Source organism: Lepidochelys kempii, chromosome 6 (assembly GCF_965140285.1).
Source record: "Lepidochelys kempii isolate rLepKem1 chromosome 6, rLepKem1.hap1, whole genome shotgun sequence".
Taxonomy (NCBI): Eukaryota; Metazoa; Chordata; order Testudines; family Cheloniidae; genus Lepidochelys; species Lepidochelys kempii.
This window is the reverse complement of record NC_136385.1, coordinates 32,173,961-32,197,371: the sequence shown is the minus strand read 5'-3', so window position 1 is coordinate 32,197,371 and position 23,411 is coordinate 32,173,961. Positions and strand designations below refer to the sequence as shown.

General features: G+C 38.5%; 1 protein-coding gene across 32 annotated transcripts in view; it reads right to left on the bottom strand.

Annotated features, from left to right (window-relative positions):
• The window catches only part of SOX6 (SRY-box transcription factor 6), a 445,473-nt gene that overhangs the window by 251,663 nt on the left and 170,399 nt on the right, over nt 1-23,411 (bottom strand). For 31 of the 32 annotated variants that reach the window (XM_073347430.2, XM_073347425.2, XM_073347409.2 and 28 more), the window contains one exon: nt 3,097-3,307. The exons of the other annotated variant lie outside the window; for it this stretch is intronic. In XM_073347430.2, coding sequence (XP_073203531.2) covers nt 3,097-3,307 — 211 coding nt within the window. The remainder of the gene's footprint in view (nt 1-3,096; nt 3,308-23,411) is intronic. 32 annotated transcript variants of the gene reach the window in all.

Genomic DNA, 23,411 nt, shown 5'->3' with positions numbered 1-23,411 from the left:
CTGCAAATCTGGAGCTCTGGATTTATATCCAGCTCTACTACCAACTCACTGCATGACCTGGCAATATCCATCTAGGACCTAATCCAATTGATCTGTTGACTTAATGGAAGTAGAACAAGGGCCTATAACCTTCCTATGACTAAGTTTCCTCCACGTAAAACTGTAAAAAAGGACTATTTACCTACATCATTGGAGTGATAAGAGACTTAATTTGTTTGTAAAGTCCTTTGAGAAACACAGAAGAAAAGCCCCACAGAATTAACATAGTAGTATGCGGTAGGAGTTAATACTTCCTCTCCACTAAATTCATTGAGTTATAGTATTATGATGACCCTCATTTACCAAAATTAGCAATTAATAGACAGTAGCCTTTGAATTTTCTGGACTAGGAACAGTGTTGAACTAGGTCATGACTATATCAGGGCTTAGTATGAGGACTTTTCAGCAGCCCTGGCTGTATATCATCTTCAGAAGAACTGTGGACTCTAAACAAGCCTATTTTGATGGTTATTTGCTGAAAGACAAACCTTTTGGGCCCAGCTATACTTAGGCAATTATTTGGTCATTTAAAAGAAAGGGTATGCTACAGGAAAAAATGTGTTTACTAGCCTATGTCTCATTCCTGCAACTGATTCAATACAAACACAGGGTCTGCCCATATATAGTCAACTGCAAAATCACAGCCTTAAAACATTTAATTGAAACTAGTTTTTAAATGTTTATTTTATTCAGCTCAAACAAATGTGAAAAGTTGTGGATCGCCATTTTGCATTACCCATACGTTTTTCAGGTTAACACTGAAGCAGGTCTATTCAGCATTTTGCTATTTCACATGCACAGGTACCCAAATCTGCCACAATTACAATCTATTTCTACCCAATATAAAAACTGACAATATCTGAAATTTTGGAGCATGATACATTGCACAACTGTAAATATTTGCTGAAAATTAATTTTCCATAGTCATTGATTAAAAAATAGTACAAATTGATGCCTAACAATTATTTCTTGCAATAGTCAAGTGACCTTTCTCTGTAAAAGCAGCTGGGCAAAACATGAAAATAATTTAACATGAAGATGTGGTCTGCCACTTTTGTGACAAAATAAAGAGGCATTAAAATGAACAGTGCTTTAGAGTTAGCTGTTCCTCAGAAAGCAAGATATTAGAAATCATGCAAACACTCTTCCTCATGGGAATGTGGAGCATGGAGAACTCTTACATTCAGTAAAAAGTTGTCTTTTTTTTTGTATAAAGTACCTGTTTAGATTAAACCAACTCTAGTATATACTAATAAAGAGTGAGGATAGAAAAGACACCAGAATTAGTAGGAAGAGAAGTTAAAGTGCTTAACCCATCACATTAAAACATTAACTGTAAACTATGCACATTTGGTTTTACACTCCACACAATGTACTTTTGGAAAAGTCTTAGCGGTGGTGTCAATATGATCAACAACAACTTCAAATTCCAGCAGCAAGTATGAGCCAAGAAGCCTTTGATTAGCATGGAGTGCAGAACAACTGTTAACTGACTGTAAAATATGATTTTGCCAAAGTAAAATTTAAAATAGTTTCCTTGTCTAGCCATCAAACTTAAGAGATAATTTTTAAAAGAATGATCTTTACAGCTGAAAACAGACAGATGGTTCTCAAAAATCTGGGACATTCTTTGGAGACGCTTCTCCAGCTTAGGAAATGACACCTTTAGAACACAGTTAACTATGTGCTTGTCATTTAAAAAGGATGCCAAGAAATGTAGAAACCTTCATAAATCTACCTCCCTGCATATTTTCCCATATTGAAATAGGTTGTTTCAGTTTTAATGGATTTCTACTTTGCTACACAGAGCCTGAAGATCTCACCGCATCCCCTTAAAAGCCTGTGAGCCAAATCCTCAACTCCAGGATGTTACAGCCCCCTTATTCCTGAAATACCCACTAATTGATGGGGGAGATGGAAGACTCTGCAAGTGTCCTTCTCTCGCATGTTTTTTCCCCAGATTTTTCATTGCAGGGGACAGGACTTGTCCCACTGCAGAAACATAACGGTGTCTACTTCAGGATCCTCTGACTCCCTGGAAGTTTGTTGTTGTTTTGCCAGAACACTCCCTAAGCAGGAATTCCATGGCAAGGAGGCAGAATAGGAAAAGCCTAAGGACATAGAACTGTGGCTTCTCCACTGGAGTCTAGGTGAAGGGATATTAGGTTATGAGCACCCGCTGCTCTAACCCACCCTCACTCTGACATACATACCAACCACCTCTTCTTTAATACAGATGCTATGCAGGTCTCCCCATGGGCTCAGGGACTGGGAAGATGGTGCCATAGAGGCTGCTGAGGCTTCACTACACATGAAACGTGAAGATCTCTGTGTAGAATCCATCCATGTGCAGATCTAGAAGGATGAACTCACTTCCCCAATTCTATTTAGTCCTTATTCAGTCAAGACTCTCATTTAAGTCACAGAGGATTATTCAGACTAAGAACTGAATATAAGGTGATTCATTGCCTCATGATTTATCCCTATTTTTGTATTTCCTTTTCACATATGCACATATGTTTTATAAAATGCATTTCTTCAGCCACAGATCTGGATCTATAGGTCAGAGCTAGCTCCTCCTTACCCTTAGAACAGTTGCCTACCTTCCTAGATGCAAAAGCTGTTATGAATAAAGTGAAGAAAGATGACAATTACTGAGATAAAATTAAATAACTAATGTTCTTCTGCACTTCTGTTGTTTAAAACAAATATTTTTCTCTTAAAAGGAGAAAAAAATTACTGAAATGTATCCATGAACATGATGAGAGCAGCTAGAAATTCATCATGATTTTTTAAATAAGCTAAGGCATCATTTAAGCTTAAATCTTTGCTTTGACTCATAGGCATCACCTAAAATTCAGAAAGTTTTAGAAAACAAGAGATATCTGTCTAACATGCCTAATGGATCACAAACTGCCATTGCCATAGTAACTGTGAATAACTTTTTCCCAGTTATTGCCAATTATGCACTTCTCTGGCTCTTGATACCCCACACATTCTTTAAGGCATAGAATCTGTCAGAAAAAATATATTACAATAGTCTTAGCCTGCACATACCTTCTTGTTCAGTCCTGGTCATTTCCTCTAGTTTCTTCTGTTTCAATGTGTCCACCACATCGGCAAGGCTTCCTTTGCGGCGTTCTGGAGTTCCAAAATTAACACTGGTCATTAGCTCACTGCGATCGCGACCTCCTTCGTCGGGCTTGTGTGGTGAGGTAGAGGTATTCCGGAAGGAATATAGGGAACATAACTTATTACTCTCTGACTCCTGCAAAGAAACAACATCACATGAAAACACAAACTATTCCACTTGTTTCTGCAATATTTGGATTAGATGACAAGTGAAGGTATATAAATATTACAGTGAGCTGTTTACAACAGTAAATTAGACAACTGTCTCTAAATTCCATGCTAAGGAATGGTCCTATTACCCATGCACCTGCAGGGATCCCCCAGTTCCCCAGGGCAAAATGCAATTTAAGGAAGGTGGTGGTCTTATAGAAGTTTAGTTGCCTCAGTTACAATGTTTGATCATGGGCCCCCCCTCTTACTTAAGCCCTGCCTTGTCCATGAGACTCAGCTTTCACACTTCCCTCTTAAGATACAGAATATTTCCTACTCAAAGAATGACAGATTAATTTTTTTGTGAGAAATGATCTATTGCAATTTGTTTCAATGAATGCTTTAATTCCTCTGGAGTCTTCTCCTGGTTTGCGCAATTTGCATGTTGATCCCTTACATTTAGTATCAATGAAGAAAGCACAAGAGAGATCAAAATTAAAAACATTGGGCCAAATCTTCAGCAGGTGTAAAGCAGCATAGCTCCACAACTTCAAAAGAGGTAAGCCAATTCATAAAAATATAGAGCTGGAAGGAACCTCAAAAGGTCATCTTGTCTAGCCACCCAGGCTGAGGCAGGACCAAGTATACCTAGACCACCCCTGACAAGTGTTTGTATAACCTGTTCTTAATAACCTCGAATGACACATTCCACAATCTCCCTTGGAAGCCTTTTACAGTTCTTAACTATCCTTATAGTTTGAAAGTTTTTCCTAATATCTAACCTACATCTCCCTTGCTGCAGCTTAAGTCCATCACTACTTGTCCTACCTTCACTGGACATGGAGAACAATTGATTACCATTCTCTTTATCACAGCTGTCATAAATATAAAGGGAAGGGTAAACACCTTTAAAATCCCTCCTGGCCAGAGGAAAAACCCTTTCACCTGTAAAGGGTTAAGAAGCTAGGATAACCTCGCTGGCACCTGACCAAAATGACCAATGAGGAGACAAGATACTTTCAAAGCTGGAGTGGGGGAGAAACAAAGGTTCTCTCTGTCTGTGTGATGCTTTTGCCGGGAACAGGAAGGAATGGAGTCTTAGAATTTAGTAAGTAATCTAGCTAGACATGAGTTAGATTTTGTTTTGTTTAAATGGCTGAGAAAATAAGCTGTGCTGAATGGAATGTATATTCCTGTTTTTGTGTCTTTTTGTAACTTAAGGTTTTGCCTAGAGGGATTCTCTCTGTTTTGAATCTAATTGGTGAGGATTTTTATCAAGCCTTCCCCAGGAAAGGGGTGTAGGGTTTGGGGAGGATTTGGGGGGAAAGACATTTCCAAGTGGGCTCTTTCCCGATTATATATTTGTTAGACGCTTGGTGGTGGCAGCAAAATAAAGTCCAAGGACAAAAGGTAAAATAGTTTGTACCTTGGGGAAGTTTTAACCTAAGCTGGTAAAAATAAGCTTAGGGGGTTTTCATGCAGGTCCCCACATCTGTACTCTAGGGTTCAGAGTGGGGAAGGAACCTTGACAACAGCCCTTAACATATTTCAAGACTTATCATGTCACTCCTCACTTTTTTTTTTTTTTGGTCAATTAACCTTTCCTTACAGGTGAGGTTTTCTAAAACTTTTATTATTTGTATTGCTCTCCTCTGGACTCTCTCCAATTTGTCCACATCTTTCTTAAAGTGTGGCACCCAAAAGTGGACAGAGTATTCCAACTGAGATGTCACTGGTACCAAACAGAGCAAGACAATTACCTGCCATGTCTTACATACGACATTCTTGTTATATACCCCAGAATGATATTAGTCTTTTTTGTGATTGCATCTCATTGTTGACTCTTATTTAATTTGTGATTCACTATAATTTCCACAATACTACCACTTAACCAGTCATTCATAATTTTGTATTTGTGCATTTGATTTTTTTTCTTAAGCACAGTACTTTGCACTTGTCATTACTGAATTTCATCTTCTTGATTTCAGACCAATTCTCCAATTTTTCAAGGTCACTTTCAATTCTAACCCGGTCCTTCAAAGTGCTTGCAACTCCACCCATCTTGGTGTCATATGCAAATTTTATAAGCAAACTCTCCACTCCATTAATGAAAATGTTGAATATTACCGCACCCAGGAAAGACCTCTGTGTGACCCCACTAGTTATATCCTCCTAGTTTCACAGTAGCACACTGATAATTACTCCGACTACAAACTTTCAACCAGTTATGAACCCACCTAACAGCAATTTAATCTAGACCACACTTCCCTAGTTTTCTTACGAAAATATCATATGGGACCGTGTCAAAAGCCTTGCTAAAATCAAGACATATCATGTCTACTGCTTCCCCCAATCCACTAGACCGGCAACCCTGTCCCAAGAAGGAAATTAGGTTGGTTTGGCATGACTTGTACTTGACAATTCATGTTGGCTTTAACCTGTTCTTTCCCTATTCTGGCTTGTACTCCCTTCCCCCCGTTGTTAATATAAATTCTGTTAAGCATCTGGTCACAATTAATTTTTATAGTGATGCTTGAAGTAAAATATGCATTAAACATCTCAGCTTTCTTCATGTCAACTGTTCTTAGCTCCCTTTCCACACTAAATAGAGGACCTACACTGTCTTTCATCTTTCTCTTGGGCCTAATGTATTGATAAAACCTTTTCTTATTGCCTTTTATATCCCTTGCTAGGTGTAACTCATTTTCTGCCTTCACCCTTCTGATTTTGTCCTTACATGTTTGTGCTATTGTTTTGTATTCATCCTTTGCAATTCGTTTCCACGGTCTGTATAATTCTTCTTTGATTTTCAGGTCATTACAGAGCTCCTCATGGAACCCTATTGGCCTCTTACTAGTCTTCCTGTTTTTGCTTTGCAATGGGGTAGTTTGCAGCTGTGCCTTTAATATTTTCTCTTTCAGAAACCGTCAGTTCTCCTGAACTCCCTTTTCTCTTAGATTTTCTTCTCATGGGACCTTACCTACCAGTTCTCTGAGTTTGTTAAAAACTACTTTTTTTAGTCCTTATTCTACTGCTTTCCCTCCTTCCTTTCCTTAGAATCATGAAATCTATCTTTTATGATCACTTTCACCCAAATTTCCTTCTATCTTCAGGTTCAAAGGAACAGAGAAAATCAAATGAATACACATAATTACACTGACCATATGATAATGCATACATGGACGCTCATGTATTGCTCCTTCAGTCTTTAGGTCATATCATTTTCTTACCGAACAAAGATTAGAATACTTCTGATATACATATCTGGAAGTAACTTTAACAGACTTAAACAGATAAGAATGAACAAACAAATGAATTTTAAGATAAAAATAGTCATGTATACTGATATGTATGAGTATTGGGATTGTGTACATCAAATGGGGTATTTGCATAACTTAGACAATGAAAATTATATGCTATGTCAGAAATAAATATGGCATCTTTCTTGGCAATGGGAAGAAATCAGTATTTTGCAAAGAAGCTAAAAACTAAGCACCAAAGAGCTCCTGCTAATTTCTTCCTTTTGTTGCTCTCACCATGTTGCCCACCTTTGAATCCCTTAATTGGCTTCTTCTCTTGCTGTATTAAACTCAACTCCTCAGTCTACTGCCCAAGGCCCCCATCTACATCTCTGCTCTCATTTTCTCTTAGTACCATTCACTGAAATGGATATAAGACTGGATTCTCAAATCTCCCTCTTAAAACCTCTGCATCAAAAATTACCCAGGACCTCCACTTCCCCAAATTATTGCTCTGTGTCCTAATTTTGTTGATTTTATCTAGATAATATTGTGAACAGTCTGGGGAAAGGAATATGTCTAGAAACTCTGTAAGTTTCAAGCACTATACTTACAATAAAATAATACTAATAATAGTAATATACTCAAGGCTTCATAGAAAATGTGTTAGTACTATTGAGAACCATTCCCCTAATGCCACTGCAAATGCACACCATTCACAACAATAGTATCCTTACTACCCTTGGAGCTGAGGTAGTACTAAGTAGAATATTTGCTGTGAAGTGTCCCCGGTGAAAAAGAAGTCTGAAGAAAAAAGTGACTAGACAAATTAATAATGGCAGACATAAAACCCTGCTCCAGCCTTAATAGGATTAAGAAGTGGCTGTGCAAAACTGCAGAATGAACAATACAAACAACAAACAAGTAGGGCAAGGTCTACTGACGACCAAGAAGAAATTGGTTAGTCTCTAAGGTGCCACAAGTACTCCTTTTCTTTTTGCGAATACAGACTAACACGGCTGTTACTCTGAAACCAATGTAATATATGTTCATCATGGCATTATTACCATCATCTACAAAGGAGGGAATATTTGATAGCTATTCTGAAAATGCATTCGTTCACTGTTATGGGGTGTGCTCCCCACACTCACCCTGAAAGGGTTAATGTAGGCCAGAGGGACCATTTAACCCTCATACACTGCCACAGACATGGCCCTGGACTGGAACCCAGAGCAGAGGGTGGACCTTGGTTCCCCTATCAGCCACTGAACAAGTGACATAGTTGGGGCAATGATCATGAAGCATATCCGGGACCATTCATCCCAGTCACTGAGGGAGTGACTCAGCCAAGACAGTGGACTTAAACACTGTTTGGGATGCTGTAGAGGAGTTTGATGGAACCTCAGAAGGGGAGGACTATTGTGAGTTGGCCGGAGGGCTAAATCACAAAGACATGGTGCTGCAGGTCCTGAGGAGCAAGAAAGGTCCCACAGAACAACACAGCGAGACAACAGACCCAATCCCCAGAGTGCCAAGGAGGAGCCACCCCTAGTGGTGATTAGTGACATTCACCAACATAGAAAACTAAGCACCATAACAGCAGCAGCAATGGCAGAAGTCATGCCAAGATCAAATTCAAGGAAAGGTGACATTGTGTCTAATTCTCTACCCCTATTTTTCAATCTACTGGATCTGAATGAATTTTTTGCCTGATCCAGTGTTATTCATGACAGGAACAACTATATAACACAGTGTCATACACAACATTTGGAGTTTAGATGGTCATGGTGCCATGTGGTTTGTCGCTTAAAGATGATGATTTTCTTATGCAGAAAAGTTCAGACCTTCGCCAATGGCATTAAAAATGTTACACTTCCTAAAAAAAATTTTTCCAGAAAGCATCTTTTGATGTTTTTTCCATTGAAAAACTTGAGCTCCTAAATTATGTTTCTTTTATAACATCATTTTTGAAAATTAGCCATTTAAAAGGACATTCTTCTAAAGAAGCAAAGAAGAAAAATATGCTTAAGGTTAAACTGAGGATAATAGATGTTTCAGTGTTATTCAATCCTTTGGAAAATAGGCCCTGCTACCTGTCAGTCAAATCCTCTTCACAGCACATTGCCCAAATGACTGAGCCGTGTGCTAGGAAAGACTACAGCAATGTAGGAGGGAGGGGAATTATTGCCCAAAGGTCAATGCTCCATGGCCACTGCTGAAGCACCAGAGCTGCAGTAGGCTTGCAGACATGCTCCATCTGCAAGGACTGGGAATCCAGCTGGTGGATTTGCAAAATTGCAACACCTCTCTTAGTCCCCAAATCCCTTCTGAGCAGCCATCCACACAGTCTCTCTCTACGCAGCACACATATATTGGTTTAGTGCTTAAAATGTACCATCTTCCTGGGGTTTGCTTTTATTGTTAACTTAAACATCAGTATAACAGTAAAAACATAACTGGGTTCAAAAAAGAATTCAACAAACTCACGAACGATAGGTCCATCAATGGCTATTAGCCAAGATTGTCAGGGATGCAACCCTATGTTCCAGTGGTCCCGAGACCTCTGACTGTCACCTGACTGGATGACGGGGAACAGATCACTCAATAAATTGCCCTGTTCTGTTCATTCTTTCTGAAGCATCTGGCACTGGCCACTGTCAGAATATAGAATTCTGGAATAGATGGACCATTAGTCTGACCCTGTATGGCCATTCTTATGTTCTTAACAGCAACAAAAAGCAAAGCATAAGTCTCAGCCTAAACCTACTCCCAGAGCTTGGCTTTTTCCCTGCAGAGCTTCTCAGTCCATCCTAATTCTTTCTGACCCAAAGCCCACTGAAGTCCTTAGGAGTCATTCTGTTGACTTCAATGGGTTTTGCACCAGGCCTTCAGAGAAGGATGCTAACTTTATTTATACCTCTTAGCTGGAGATAATAGACTCATCTAATCTATAGAGTAAGCAGAAATAACAGAGTTCTAGCACCTAACACCCTGCCCCACCTTGATGGCATTCATGGAATGAGTCCAGCACAGATGTTCCCTGGGATGCAAAGGTTGAAGCCTATATATGCTAATGTCTCCATATCCTAACACAACTGAACAGCATGCGGAACCATAATGTTTGCACTTTGCCCACAAACCTACATCCCCACAAAGGGGAAGGGACAGAATTTGCTCCCGTGAAAATGTATATATTTACTGGGTAGAGAAGAAGTGATAACCTGTGAGCATGAAATTGGGTTGGTTCAAGTAATAATTTACAATAAACCACTTTAGGAGAAAATCCTGAGAGGAATAAAAACCTGTGTTCCCGAGACTTGATGGCTCTGGAATCCCCAGAATTGGGATCAACATAAGGACTTCCCCATTCACAGTTCCAAAACTGAACTGGCACTTTAAAGACACCTCCCGCCCCCAAGGATGAATTCCCGAAACTCATTTGCCTCTGAAATTAGCAATTGGAAACAGAATAGCTGAGGAGTCAACAGGAAAACTGCACAAGCTGAAAGGTATTCAAGGGATTAAATGGGCAAATGGAAAGACTGAAGGCCAGTCCAGTGTAAATACCTTATCTAATAATAGCAGAACTATGTCAGAAAAATCTAAATGGCTATGCATTTGGGACAATAATTTCTGAAAGACCCTACTAATAAGAAAGATGTCAAAGTTAAAAAGGAAAAAGCTACAAAAGACATTTTATAGCTATCCCACTAGCATATCCTGTGTATATGCAACTGACTGCATTGCGTGCATTCCAATTAGAAGAACAAGCTGATCTCAAGTAAAGAAATAAACTAGACAGTGGGAGAAACAATGGGCCAAGGAAGGCCTTTCAAAGACATTTTCACTGAGACAATGACCCACCTGTGAGATCTGCTAGTTGAAAGGGAGTTCCTACTAGAGTAATGATTTATTATTTGCTCAGCTAAGGAGCAAGTTCCCAAAGGATTCCCACCTGTTGGATATTTAAAAATTGAGTGTCTTCATTTTTTTCTCCTTAATGTCTCAATCAGTTTTACTTAAAGAGCATAATGAGCCTTTAGTAGAAATTCGGAAGGTAAGTGTGTAGAAGGCCAGTGTTCCTCACCCCATAAGAGGAAAAGGGGAAACTGGTTCCCTTGAAGCTACAGAGAGTTCTGTAGGGGAAGAGATCCTACCCTTTTCTGGCTAGCAAGCTTGATCTTCCTGTGTGGTAAGGAGTGTCTTTATTTCCCCAACATGTGTGCCGAGGAGAGAAAAGAAGGGGTGCCACGCAAGGGGATCTTTTCTTTTTCCATATAGGCTGGAAGAAATGGTGGGGGGAACAAAAAGAAAAATGCTGAGTCAGAATCAACTCAAATATTGCCCACTGGACAGGCCTAGCAGAGCAAGGCAGATCTACAGTGCTGATGAGAATTCCTAGTTCGGTTCAATTTCTGTCAATACTGCTGAGAGTAACTTATGATAGGGGGATGGACAAAAGAATGCGAGAAGCTGGGAATGGGTGATAGGGGATGAATCACTTGATGATTACCTGCTCTATTCATTCCCTCTGAAGCATCTGGCATTGGCCACTGTCAGAAGACAGGATACTGGGCTTGATGGACCTTTGGTCTGACCCAATATGGCTGTTCTTATGTGAGTATCAACTGAAGATATTCAGACATAGTCTGATGACCAAATACAGGCAGTATTCAAGCTGCTCAGCAAACTAGTCAATTGATACCACTGTAAACACTCTCAAATTTTTAAAAAAATGGTTCTTTTACCGTAAATTAGATGTTTATGACTAAGCTGGAAATAGTATCTTTAACTCAGGTCACTTTCTTTGAAAGTTCATTTTCCAAGGTAAAACACTAACTGATTTCAGTGAATAAGGATTTCAAGGTTGGGTAAAAAGACAAAATAGTGGAAAAAATGCTAAATAGCAAACTTGCAGTCTATGCAAAAATGGTGGATTTTATTTAGAGTGCACTTTAGCAACCAAATATTATGAAAATCTGGCAGAATGAGCCTACATTATTAACTACTGCATTAATATTAATTCAATTCCAAATCAAGAAATAGGAAAACAATATTAAAATCTTCATAAACCCACAATAGTAAAATATTATTTCCTCTGGCTGAGAATCATATTTCCCTTCTAATGGGAAGAGAGAGTTGAGAAAAATCCACAGATGTAAAATGGTAAATGCGATGCAAACTAGTCCTGGTAAAAGTATCATTTACTACAAATAATATAGCAAAATCCACTTTTTCTTCTCACTTTAACCTAAGCTGAGATCTGGTAGAGAATGCTCACTAGGCTTTTAATAAAATCCTCCCACTCACACATTATTACTAGTTAATAATAAAGGAATTATACATGCTTATATCAGACTATAGAAGAAGTGCAGAATTTTTCTGATCCTGAATCACAGCCTGTTCATTATCTAAAAATCACCCAAAAAAAGGTGACATTTCAGGACAAACTCTTAATAATATAATCAATAAAATTGGCAGATGGCTTATGATAAAGAGGTGCATGATAAATTGTAATACCCTAAGCAAGACTTTGTATTTTTAAACAGTTTTTCCCTGGGTGGTGGTGGGGGTTTGTTTGTTTGTTTTTTGGGTTTGTTTTTTTTTCAGTTTTGTGTATGTTTTTAAATTATCAATTGCAGGATTGACTGTACTTGAAATTCTATTGTCAAGCAACCTAGAAAGACAGAGATCCAGTCTTAACCACTGAAATTCAACTACTTATGGCCCAGTGGGGACAAGCCATTGATCTGTGCTTAAAAATGCTGGGTTTTAATAGACAAAGTAGATGCTGAGCCTTGATCCTGCTCCCTCTGTTGTCAGTGACAAAAGTCCCACTGCCTGCTATACACCTCTTATTTTTGCCTGGTTGGAAAAGGCATATCTGCTGTAGCCTGTGCTCAGGGAGCAATAACTTGGTCCATGAAATTTTCATGGAAATTTTTCACTTTAGTTGAAATTTCCAAGGTTTTTATTTGTAAAAATGAAAACATTTTTCGGGAACGTTTTTGTTTTTCAAAAACCAAATGGTTTTTGGTATCAGTTTTTCATTAAAAGATTGAAAACATTTTGTGAGAAAAATAAAAAAAAAATGAAATATTTTCAAAATTTCCAGCAAAAAATAACGGGTATTTTACCAGCTCTACTATGACATAGTAAGTCCAATCATAGTAGAAAATATTTAAAATATATATTTGTTATATAAAATATTAATTTCCTTGCCAGCCCATGGACACATGCAAATAAGGACAGAAAATGGCCCCAAAATGTCTTAAATGAGATAAACAATGCAACCCAGCCTGGGCAAAGCACCCTTATACTAGATAAAATACCCATCCATGGTCATAGAACCTGAATCCCTAAACTGACATTGATGAACTCCAGGAAAATAAAATAATTTTACAAAAGAAACTATCAGTTCATGAATGCTACGATGCTACTATGCGTTGAACAATCAAGGAAAGGGTGGTTGGTACACAAAATCAAACCTTCAGTAAGCCCATATACTGCTGCCCTAATGCACAGAAAGATTGATGAGGAAGCACCATTTGTGTTCTTGGTACAGCATAATACAGCTTTCTTATGTGAATCCTTGGCCCTTGTTATACCTGGCAGTATCCTTCATTAGCTAATCACAGGGCATCATGGAGAAATACGTGGCACTTTTACGGGTCTTCCCAGACTGGGAAGGATAAACAGTGATTGGCCTCTCCGGTGGGTCTTTTTGGAGCTCCCGTGAGTGGCCCAGGCAAGAGCAGTTCTGCCACAGGCAGAAATAATGTCGGAACAGTTTCTATCTATAATCCCAGCCTGAAAAAGAATGAAAACTATTCCTGGCAAGTATGTGTTATGTACTCCATAATAGTTCTTTTAAAACCCTTACATTAGGATAATATGTATAAAAGTTTGGCACGCATTTTACACTGAGGATCTGAGGCATATATGGTAAAAATCTCCACAAAACTTATTTGAAATTAGTACATTTCAAATTTAAATAGTTAACTCTAAAAATAAAAATTAAATTAAATAAATAAAAGCAATTAGATCAATATCTTAGAGCAATCATTTGCTACATTTCATATTTTAAAATCACTGTCGTTCCAAGTTACGTGCCGTAAGTAGAAAAAATCTTAAGCCCTACGACATATTTTATTTTTTTTGTGAAAAGATGGGTTTAATAAGAATTTAATAACTACAATTTTCTCAGTACTGAAAAAAAAATTCATTTTTTATGTGCCAGATTCTAGCACACTTACTTTTGTTAAGTTGTCTGTTATTCTGTTAGTAGTCCCATTGGTTTCAACGGGACTACCTCATGAATAAAGTACTAGTCCACATCTGGCCCACCATCCCCGACCTCAGTGTCTAAAGACAGTTTTACAAAGCAACTAAAGTGACATTTCTGAAGCTCTTTCATTTCTAAAACAGAATACATACACATGAAATGACAGTTCCATCTCTGAAACACTGTAGGGCAGAACACAAAGAGGAGAATGGTTTCAGAGTAACAGCCGTGTTAGTCTGTATTCACAAAAAGAAAAGGAGTACTTGTGGCACCTTAAAGACTAACCAATTTATTTGAGCATAAGCTTTCGTGAGCTACAGCTCACTTCATCAGATGCAGTGAGCTGTATCTCAGGAAAGCTTACGCTCAAATAAATTGGTTAGTCTTTAAGGTGCCACAAGTACTCCTTTTCTTTTTTTAAAGAAGAGAATGTAATTGACACCATGCAACATACAGCATGTTTATATCTTAGCTTTAACTTTTTTTAAAAAGATCCTCCTCTTATGCTCACTTATTTTCATAAACACTAATGGGTGTACTCAGCCTTCCATACAAACACATCTCCCATTAATACTAACAGAACCCTACATTCCTATTTTAAACATTAGGAAGGAAAAATAGACGCCACATCCTGGACTTTGCAGCCTCACAGTGAAATGGATCCTGCAAACTCAGGATGAAATATTCCAGCTTCCTCTGCTGAAGGCCCAAACTCCACACTGGAATTATTGTGATTCTGCCCTGTTGTTGAGGTCGAAACCAAAGGGTTACATCTTGGGACTCTGCAGCCTGGTGCACCCCACAGAACCAGACTACATGGTAGTTCTCTATTAGGGACTATGGTGAAGGCTGTGGGTGGGCCAGCAGTTTGGTGATGTGCATGTGTCACAAACCCTAAGCAGGAAAAATGCAGAAGTCTGTGGTCACTGATAGAGGACCGCCCCCAACCTTTATTCTAGTTCTTGTATTTTGTAACGGGCACATATATTTTACCCTCTATAACAGGAGTGGCCATACTTATTTACCCTCCGAGCGCATACAATAATCTTCAGAAGTTTGAGAGCCACAAGACACGCACAACCTGCCCCACAGGACGGTGCCTGCCAAGGCACAGGGCTTCTTCCCCAATGCCCCTCCGTGGGGATAAAGTCCTTAGACTCACCCCTCCCTGTAGGGCAAAAGCCCCAGTCCCACCACCCCAACATAGAGCAGAAGCCCCCAGTCCCACCACCCCAACACAGAGCAGAAGCCCAGTCCTACCACCCCGATGTAGGACAGAAGCACTGAGCTTCTCCCCACCCAGTCTGGTAGGTGGAGAATGAAGGGCGCATGAGGAGCTCCACAAACAGCACTTTAACTGTAAGAAAGCCACATTCAGCTCCCGAGCCACAGTTTGGCCACGCCTGCCCTATACAGATGAGAGAAGAAGCGATATTGTGGACAGAAACAATAAGCAGAAGACTCCAGAAAATTAGGGAAAAGTGTTAGTTTATAATGTAAGAGTTTAACTTTAATTACAAATTTTCAAACTTTGATTGTAGGCTGCTGACTGTCAATCCTATCTTGTTCAAAAGCCAATGAGAAAACACAAACTGTTTCCACGGGAGTTCAACAAAAGCACTAGGATGAATGGCCAGAAAAAGTGGAAAACAAACATTAGTAACATAAAATGTGTTTGTTGCAGTCCTTTATTTCCATGTGGCTGAGGCTTTTCTGCTCTAAAGGGATATTTATCAGTCTGTGCATTGAATGGGACACATGTAAACACCCCAGGAAAGTTGGATATCCACAGTGGTTTTTATTCCAAGTACTAGCAGCATGCTGGTACTCTGAGCCAGATAGGAGTTAACATATAATGAAAACAAATGTTAACAAAATAATTTCCAATCACTATATTAAAGGTTTCCCATTTTAAGGGCTCTAATGAAACAGAATTAAGAGAAATGAAATGTCTACATGATCATTTCTAATTTCCATCTGATTATAAAAAAAAGTTTTATTAGAAAAGATTTGTAATTTATATTTAAGGCTTGAGAATGACTTGCCAGAAGCTATTGAGGGAACATCATTTGTAAAGCTTAGACAATTTATGCAAAGTGAGAAGAGAAAATGGTAACAAGTGGGCTAAAATCTGAAGCCTTTTACTCAGCATTTACTCAAGTAAAACACCCATTACTCACTCAGATCTACCTGATTAAGGACTGAACACAAATTGAGAACTTGGGTTTAGCCTTTTACCAATTTCTAAAAAGTCAATAATATAAAATAAAATAAAATTTACTGTGTATCCTACTCTAAGACAAAAAATAATGGGCTAAAGTAATGAAAAAGAAATTTAGTTTAGATAAAAGGTGTAAAATTGTATTGGATAAGACTCAGTCTAGTGAGTTAAATATGGCACAATGAATGGAACCATTCAAAGCAATATTAGATATGTATGTGGAAGGAAGAATACAGGGTCTTTCCTGCTTGATGTAAAATTTAATTGGCTAACCAGAGCAGTCCCTTCCAACTAAAGATAAGCAAAACTGGAGAAAACCAAAACCTCCATGTAATATGAAGGAGCAAAAGCAGAGAGATAAAAATTACCAGTTTGACAGGCATTCTGCTCACATCCCAAAACAGAGAGAGGTTTCAATATAGTCAAATACAGTGAACGATCATTGATGTGGGGCAATAAACCCATCATCAGATGCCATGTTTTCATGCATAAGGGTTGGGTGCTTGATCTTCTGAATCCAATATTATCATCTGATTGGATTTTAGGTTTGGCAATACAGAACCAACACCGTTCAGCCATGTTGTGCCCTGGCCTTAAACTTCAGTTAAATCTGCCCTTAATAAGAAAACGTTAATGGAGGGAAATGCTACTCATTATTAGATAAGGCATGTTGTGGAGTATATTACTTTATCACAAGTATACAGCCATCCACTAGTATCTGTTTAATTATACTGTACTCTTGTTGGTTTAAAATGTTTATTTATACTCTGTGTGGCACTGAGAAGTGGAATGCCATGTATGAGCAGTGTACTCTAATGAAATATCTATAGAGTGAGACAGAGTTCAATCATTGTCTGATTTGAAATTGAGGAGGCTTTAAGATCAGTCTGAATACTTTTTGGTGTATACAGACAGACACTTAAATACTTGCACTCTATGTAATTTGAAGCAGCCAAGCAAAACAAAGGTTGTGTGGTTTGGGAATACTAGATTACCTGGTATACACTGAACCTGCTCACAACAGGCTTTTTTACTGGTCCAATTTAATGTTAACCGTACTGTACATTTCAGAATAAAAACATATTTTAGCAATATTAAATACACATACAGGCCCCTCTTTGTACACTGTGACATGTCACACGCTACATGCTTTGTGTGTGTCTTTTAGCGTTTGCAGTGGAACGTGTGCAGAAAGCTAGCCTGATGCATAAAATACTTGCATTTCTTTAAGGTAAACACGGCTGAAACATTTGGGAGATTGAAATAAAAACAAGACCTTTATGAGACATAAAGGTATCACATAAAACTGTAGTGAATTAGAAGAACACTGGCTGAATCCGAGAACAGATAATCCTTATAAACATGCAGGAATGTTGTAAACTGTATGTGAACGATCTTAGGTTCATATGATACAGTACCTTAGGAGACTCATATTACATTGACTGCTGTCTAAGCCCCAGTCAGAGGATTTTCATGGCCTCAAAGATTAAAATAAATACATGTATCTTTCCTGCCTCCATGAAGACATTTTATGTACACAGTTTTATTATACTGAACAAAGATACCAAAGACTGATTTTTCTTGAGCTGTCAAAGTACAAAAGAAATGCAAAAAGTCCTTGCACAGATGTAGTACAGTGCTGAATTTTATCTTTTGGCAGGTGCTCAATATGCAGCCCACATAATCACATGTTAATGACTGGAGTGTGTTAATCAGCATGCATACCTGATTCCTTCTTGCCCAAGGAAAAAAAATAAAACAATTTATAGCATGTTAATGCTTCTACTTTTGAAAAATACATTGTAAATATACAGAACTGGGGGGAGAGGGAGGATTTTTCAAACACTGCTTTATAAAGAGATGAAATGGTCAAATAAAGGATCTATAGATTTGAACTGACCAACACAAAAACAAGGAGTCCTCTCTGAGGTATTCAGGTGGTGATTAATTCAGTTTTAACAATTTTCTTCCAAGAACATAGGGGAAATAGTTAAAGTAACGCCTAAGTTTTAAAAATGTTATACAGCATCAAGAATAAAAATAATACAATAACTAGTGTACCAAAATAGTAATTATCTGATTCCCCACTAAACAAAGTTAATCACCTATTTCATTATCCTTACAAAACACGTTATTGAGGGAATAATTTTGTTCTGTTACTTTTAATTTAAAAGCTAAACAATATTCTACTCATGATTCTAATATAACCAAGGCCCGAATCCTATAAAGATTTGGACATGTGCTTAACTTTATGTACACAAGTAGTTCTGCTGAAGTCAAGTTAAGCACATGCCTAATTGTTTGCAGATCACAGACCAACATACAAAAAAAAAAAGTGATTCAGAGCCTCAGTTAGCTTCTAAAAAAAAACCCCACTATATACCTTTTTTGCATTATAGTTGCCCAAACAGATGAATAATAATAATAATAGAAATAGAATGAAGCATGTAATTTGCCTTTTAGCACTTGTTACTTTCAACCAAGACTTTGCATCTGTGTAATCGCGTGTAAAGTGTTTATCTATCTAGACATTTATTCCATACTCATCACCTGGCACCCTACAAAGAATATTACCATTGTGGATTTGCAGTTGACACTCATATAGATGTGCACATGCAAATAACAGTTTACCTGAACAATTCAGCTGGTGAGAACTCCTGCAGACACAGAACTGGAGGTAACTGTTAGAATTTTGGGCACTTAAATTTGGTTCATTTTATACCTGCATCTAGATACCAAGTCAATTAAAAATGTGGATTTTTAAAATAAATTATAACTTTAACTTTGAGAATTTGAAGCCATGAACTGATGTAACAACACAATACCAAACAACCATGACAAAGCTTAATAAGTCTGAAAATTATTGAATTATCTCTTCTGAAAAACCAGAGCTGATGTACATTCCTTTTAAAGTTAAAAACTGCTTTTATACCAAGGGAAGTCTAGTATCATTTGTCTCTGGTTATCAGCAATGAGGCATTAAGGCCTACATAGTTCCACCAATTTCTGTTATCTTTCTGACATTAATAGTTTTTCTGAGGCTATAGAAAGTTAAACTGGATAATTGTTGGCTTAAAAAACTATTTAAAAGATAACAAATACAATATCAGGTCTATTCTCTTTTGTGTGCAACTTTCCCATCAACATTGATGAGAGCCATGTGCACAGACACAGCAAGAATTGCAGACCTATGAGCTTGCTTAACATGAAATCTGCAACAGATATATAATCTTGATATTATTACCATGCAAAATATATGGCAGTTCTCTCAGTTGACATATAATTCAATGAAATCAACACCAATTCCAAATGCACTGGCCGCTACTTGATTTTATAAAGTGTAGGGGATAACGTAGCACCCCATGGACGTAATAAGCTTGTAGTGCCATAATGTGTTTGCCTTCCCATGTGCAAAGTGCCTGTATCCCAGCTAACACTATCCTTTGGACCATATTCTGTGCTGCGGCAGGAGGCACAGCACAGACAATGTAGCTGAGGAGAGCACAGGGGAAAAGAGGGCTTTAAGCAACTTCGCAGCTCTCAGATTCTGCCTGCTCCAGAGGCCAATATAGCCCACTGCATAAAACACAGTAGCCCCAGTAGCTGGTCTCCCCATGACTGCATATGGGCTACCCACACATCTTAGCACAGCTGTAGTGCAAAATGCTATGGCACTCCCCACCCCCCCACCCCCACCCCGCTCCTGGCACATCTTGTCTCAGTCCCTCCCCTGCCATGCCTCTACAGCAGGTGCTGCAAGGAGTGGGGAGAGAGGTGCCCCTGTGAAGGGGGAATTCTCCCCAGGGCCACTACTGCTCCTATACAGACCCTATAACCACTAGAGTTTCATATAGGCATCAGAATCTGGCCCTTTGTTCTCCTCCCACATGTATTTAGCAGAGAAGATCCTGCAACATGAAGTCAGACTCCAGATTTAATTTAGTTAAAGGTGTGTGAATTTAGAATCCCACTGCAGGCCCATCTCTAGTAGTTAGAATCATGAGAACATACCATACAATTTGTCATAAGTGTATCAGACCATTTGTTTATCTAGTCTTGTGGCCTGTCACTGACACTGCCTATACCTGATACTTCAGATTAAGGATAAAAGCCTCATAACTGACCTGGGTAAATTGCTCAAGGCTCTATATGAGAGTGGGTGTACAGGAGAGGGAAGTGTTTCCTGGCCCCTGCAGTGAATGAAGTGTGAATCATGATTACCATTTTTTTAAACATGGCTAACTACCAGTACAAATATTATTGGTCATAAAATTATCCAGCTACTTTTTAAATCTAGCTACAATATTTTACACTATGGTCTTACTCTCACTCCTCTCCATCCTCTATCACCAACTGTTCCTAATCAGTTTCCACAAGGAAATCATTTTTTGAATGCAATTTACAAGATTTATTTGTCCTGCTTGCTAATCCCTCCCACATGGGAGAACGCAGTGTGACTTCTGTACCTTCAAGCCCACACAATTTTTGTAATTTTTCGCCATTCCCTAAGTTTTAGGGGGTTTTGGGTTGTTGTTTTTTTTTTCCCAGAAAGGGAGAATTTAGCCCTTCACCTAGGAACAATGTTTTTTACTAGCAGATTTATCAACCGAAATAAATATCCACACCTCCAGCAATTTTTATTTTAAGTTAAAATTAGAAATACAGTGATAACGTCTCCAGCTCTGCAATGGAACACTGCAGGACCAAATCCTTCTATAGTTTTATTCCCCGCCCCCACTCTGTAAAATCAAATTGGTGGGTGATATGATACTTGTAGTGTAAGTCATTACAGGTCTGACGTTACAGTTGTTACACATTGCTGAATCTGTCAAATGAAAAGGGAGCACAAAGGGAATCTCCAAATGCAGCTGCTATTTTTCATTTGTTAAATCCTTTTATTACACCATATAAGTACACAGCTGGGAAATACTATAGAGTGGGAGTTAAAACAAAATATTTTGGCTTCCAGACATTCAGAATACACAAAGGACTCAGTGGAAAGCAATGCCTGATATCAAAAGGGAGTGAAAGTTTGAAAACATTTCTAGCCAGCATGGTTTTTTGTTTTTTTTTAATGATAATGCACAATGTTGTTTAAAAGGTATCTTATGTTACAGAAAGTGTTGCATTCAATAAGTACTGGAAACAAATTATTTGATATTTTCTTAGACAAATTTTCATATTGCAATATCTATCTTCATCAAAGAGCCATATAACCCTCATCTCTGCACAGGGCTGCATAGTGTATACTGCATATACCAAAATTCCCACTGGTCTTTGAGAGTCCTGAGAGTACAAAGAAGGTAAGATTGCGCACTTAATTAGATAACACACTAAAAGCCAAATTCTTCCTTTATATATATGGATGCAATACCCATTGAATTTACCACCACTATGTTTTTTCAGAGTAAGAGGGTGTAAGCAGGAGCCTTTCCCAACCTGCTTTACAACACAGTCAACACTCTGAATTAAAAAACTGATGGTCTTTCATGGAGTTCGGTTTTATTAACAAAGAAATTAGAAGCATGCAGCTCAAGCAATTTCCCCAGGTTTAGCAGCTCCTACAGTTCCTAACTGCTTAGCCCATCCCCATCCTTTCTCCAGAGCACCACTCAATCCTTATATAAGGAGCTGGAGTAAGCAGCCACTTGTATCGGTGAGTTATTAGAACTCTCTTAACCTTTTCCCAGCAAGATCAGCAACTGCTAGCAAGTTGGGGTGTTTCAAACAAACAGAGACAATTAACAGGAGTAAATGAGATTTGCACATAAGGATCAATGGCAGAATTTAGCTCTTAGTCAAAAATATTAAATTAGTCATTCTGAGTGACAGCCTCACATTGTAACAATTATTGTAAAAAACTGAAGATTTTTCACAACTTCTATGTTACAATCATCAAAGTAATGATGTCTCAGGTTCCACAGTAGATCAGCTGGGGCATCATTGTTGTGTTTGTTTTAAATTCAACTGACCTGATCTAAAGCCTTAGAACTTCAATTTTCACTTCTGGCCAAACCACTTAAGTTATACCTAGTCTTTCTTAGGCAAAAGTTCCCACTGATTCAGCTGAGCTGTGCTTGAATAAAGACTGCTGGATTTGACCCAAGGGAATTGTGGGACCAAATAATGATTTTCAGGAACTTTATCAAACGGAATGATGTAGTATTTTCGGAAACAAGGGAGGAAAACCAGAATGCTAAGTCACTCAAGCAAAGTTCATGCACCTGTTTCTGAAACATGATAGGCAGGAGAGTGACTTGTGGCTGTTCAGTCTCCTCAGAGGTACAGCAAATGTTGGCATGAAAGCGTATCATTCCAAAAGAGAGAAAATGGAAATTACATTTTGCCATTATAAATGTAAAGTCGTTTTAAATTATTGTACACGCGCTGGATGTTTGATCACATTCTGTGAGGCTCTAACATTTTGACTGAAGTACTAATATATTTCTCCACACAGAGTCTGAGTATATTGCCTGTGCCCTGGGAGATTCCAGGAAGGTTGAGAATTCCTTCCTCCCAGACGACAGAGTCACTCCATGATTGCTACTGTTGCCCTCAGGCTGCAACTCCCATTGCGCACGTGCCCCACTCTGGAATGGGCGGGAATGGCTCATAAGACCATAAGAATGGCCATACCGGGTTACACCATCTAGCCCAGCATCCTGTTTTCCGACAGTGGCCAATGCCAGGTGCCCCAGAGGGAATGAACAGAACAGGTCATCATCAAGTGATCCATCCCCGTCACCCATTCACAGCTTCCAGGAATGATTCTGCTCAGCACAGGCAAATATACAGGTAAGAAGTTCATTGAATCCCCATGCGCATTCAGTTTTTGGCAGCTCTGTTGAGACTCCCAGTTAGTTTCAATCATAATGGTGTTTTTGTCACATGGATGTCTGTCCAATGGGATAGACAACTCCATACTCATTTTTTCTTCAACATACCTGGTCAACCTAGCTGTGTCTCAGTTTCCCTATCTATAAAATGGAACAAACTGAGAATTACTGTGATATGTTATTTATTGAATGTCTTGAGCACATATGCAATTAAAATGAGGCTGTATTCCAATATCTAGGATTTTTCTATAACAGCCATTACCTGGATAATTATGTATAGCTATATGTGCTCCAGGACCATTCTAGTCTATCTTTACAAACAACAGAAAATATCACTCATAATTTCAATTGAAATCAAGGGGACTTTTGTCTGTTTAGCAACTGAAGCATCAGACTCTTGGAGACTTTTTAAACTCTGATCTTGCAATGAGTTATGCACAGACTCAATTTGTGACTTATTGATTAGACAGCATTTCCTGCTCTATTTATATACTCTGAGTCATCCCAAT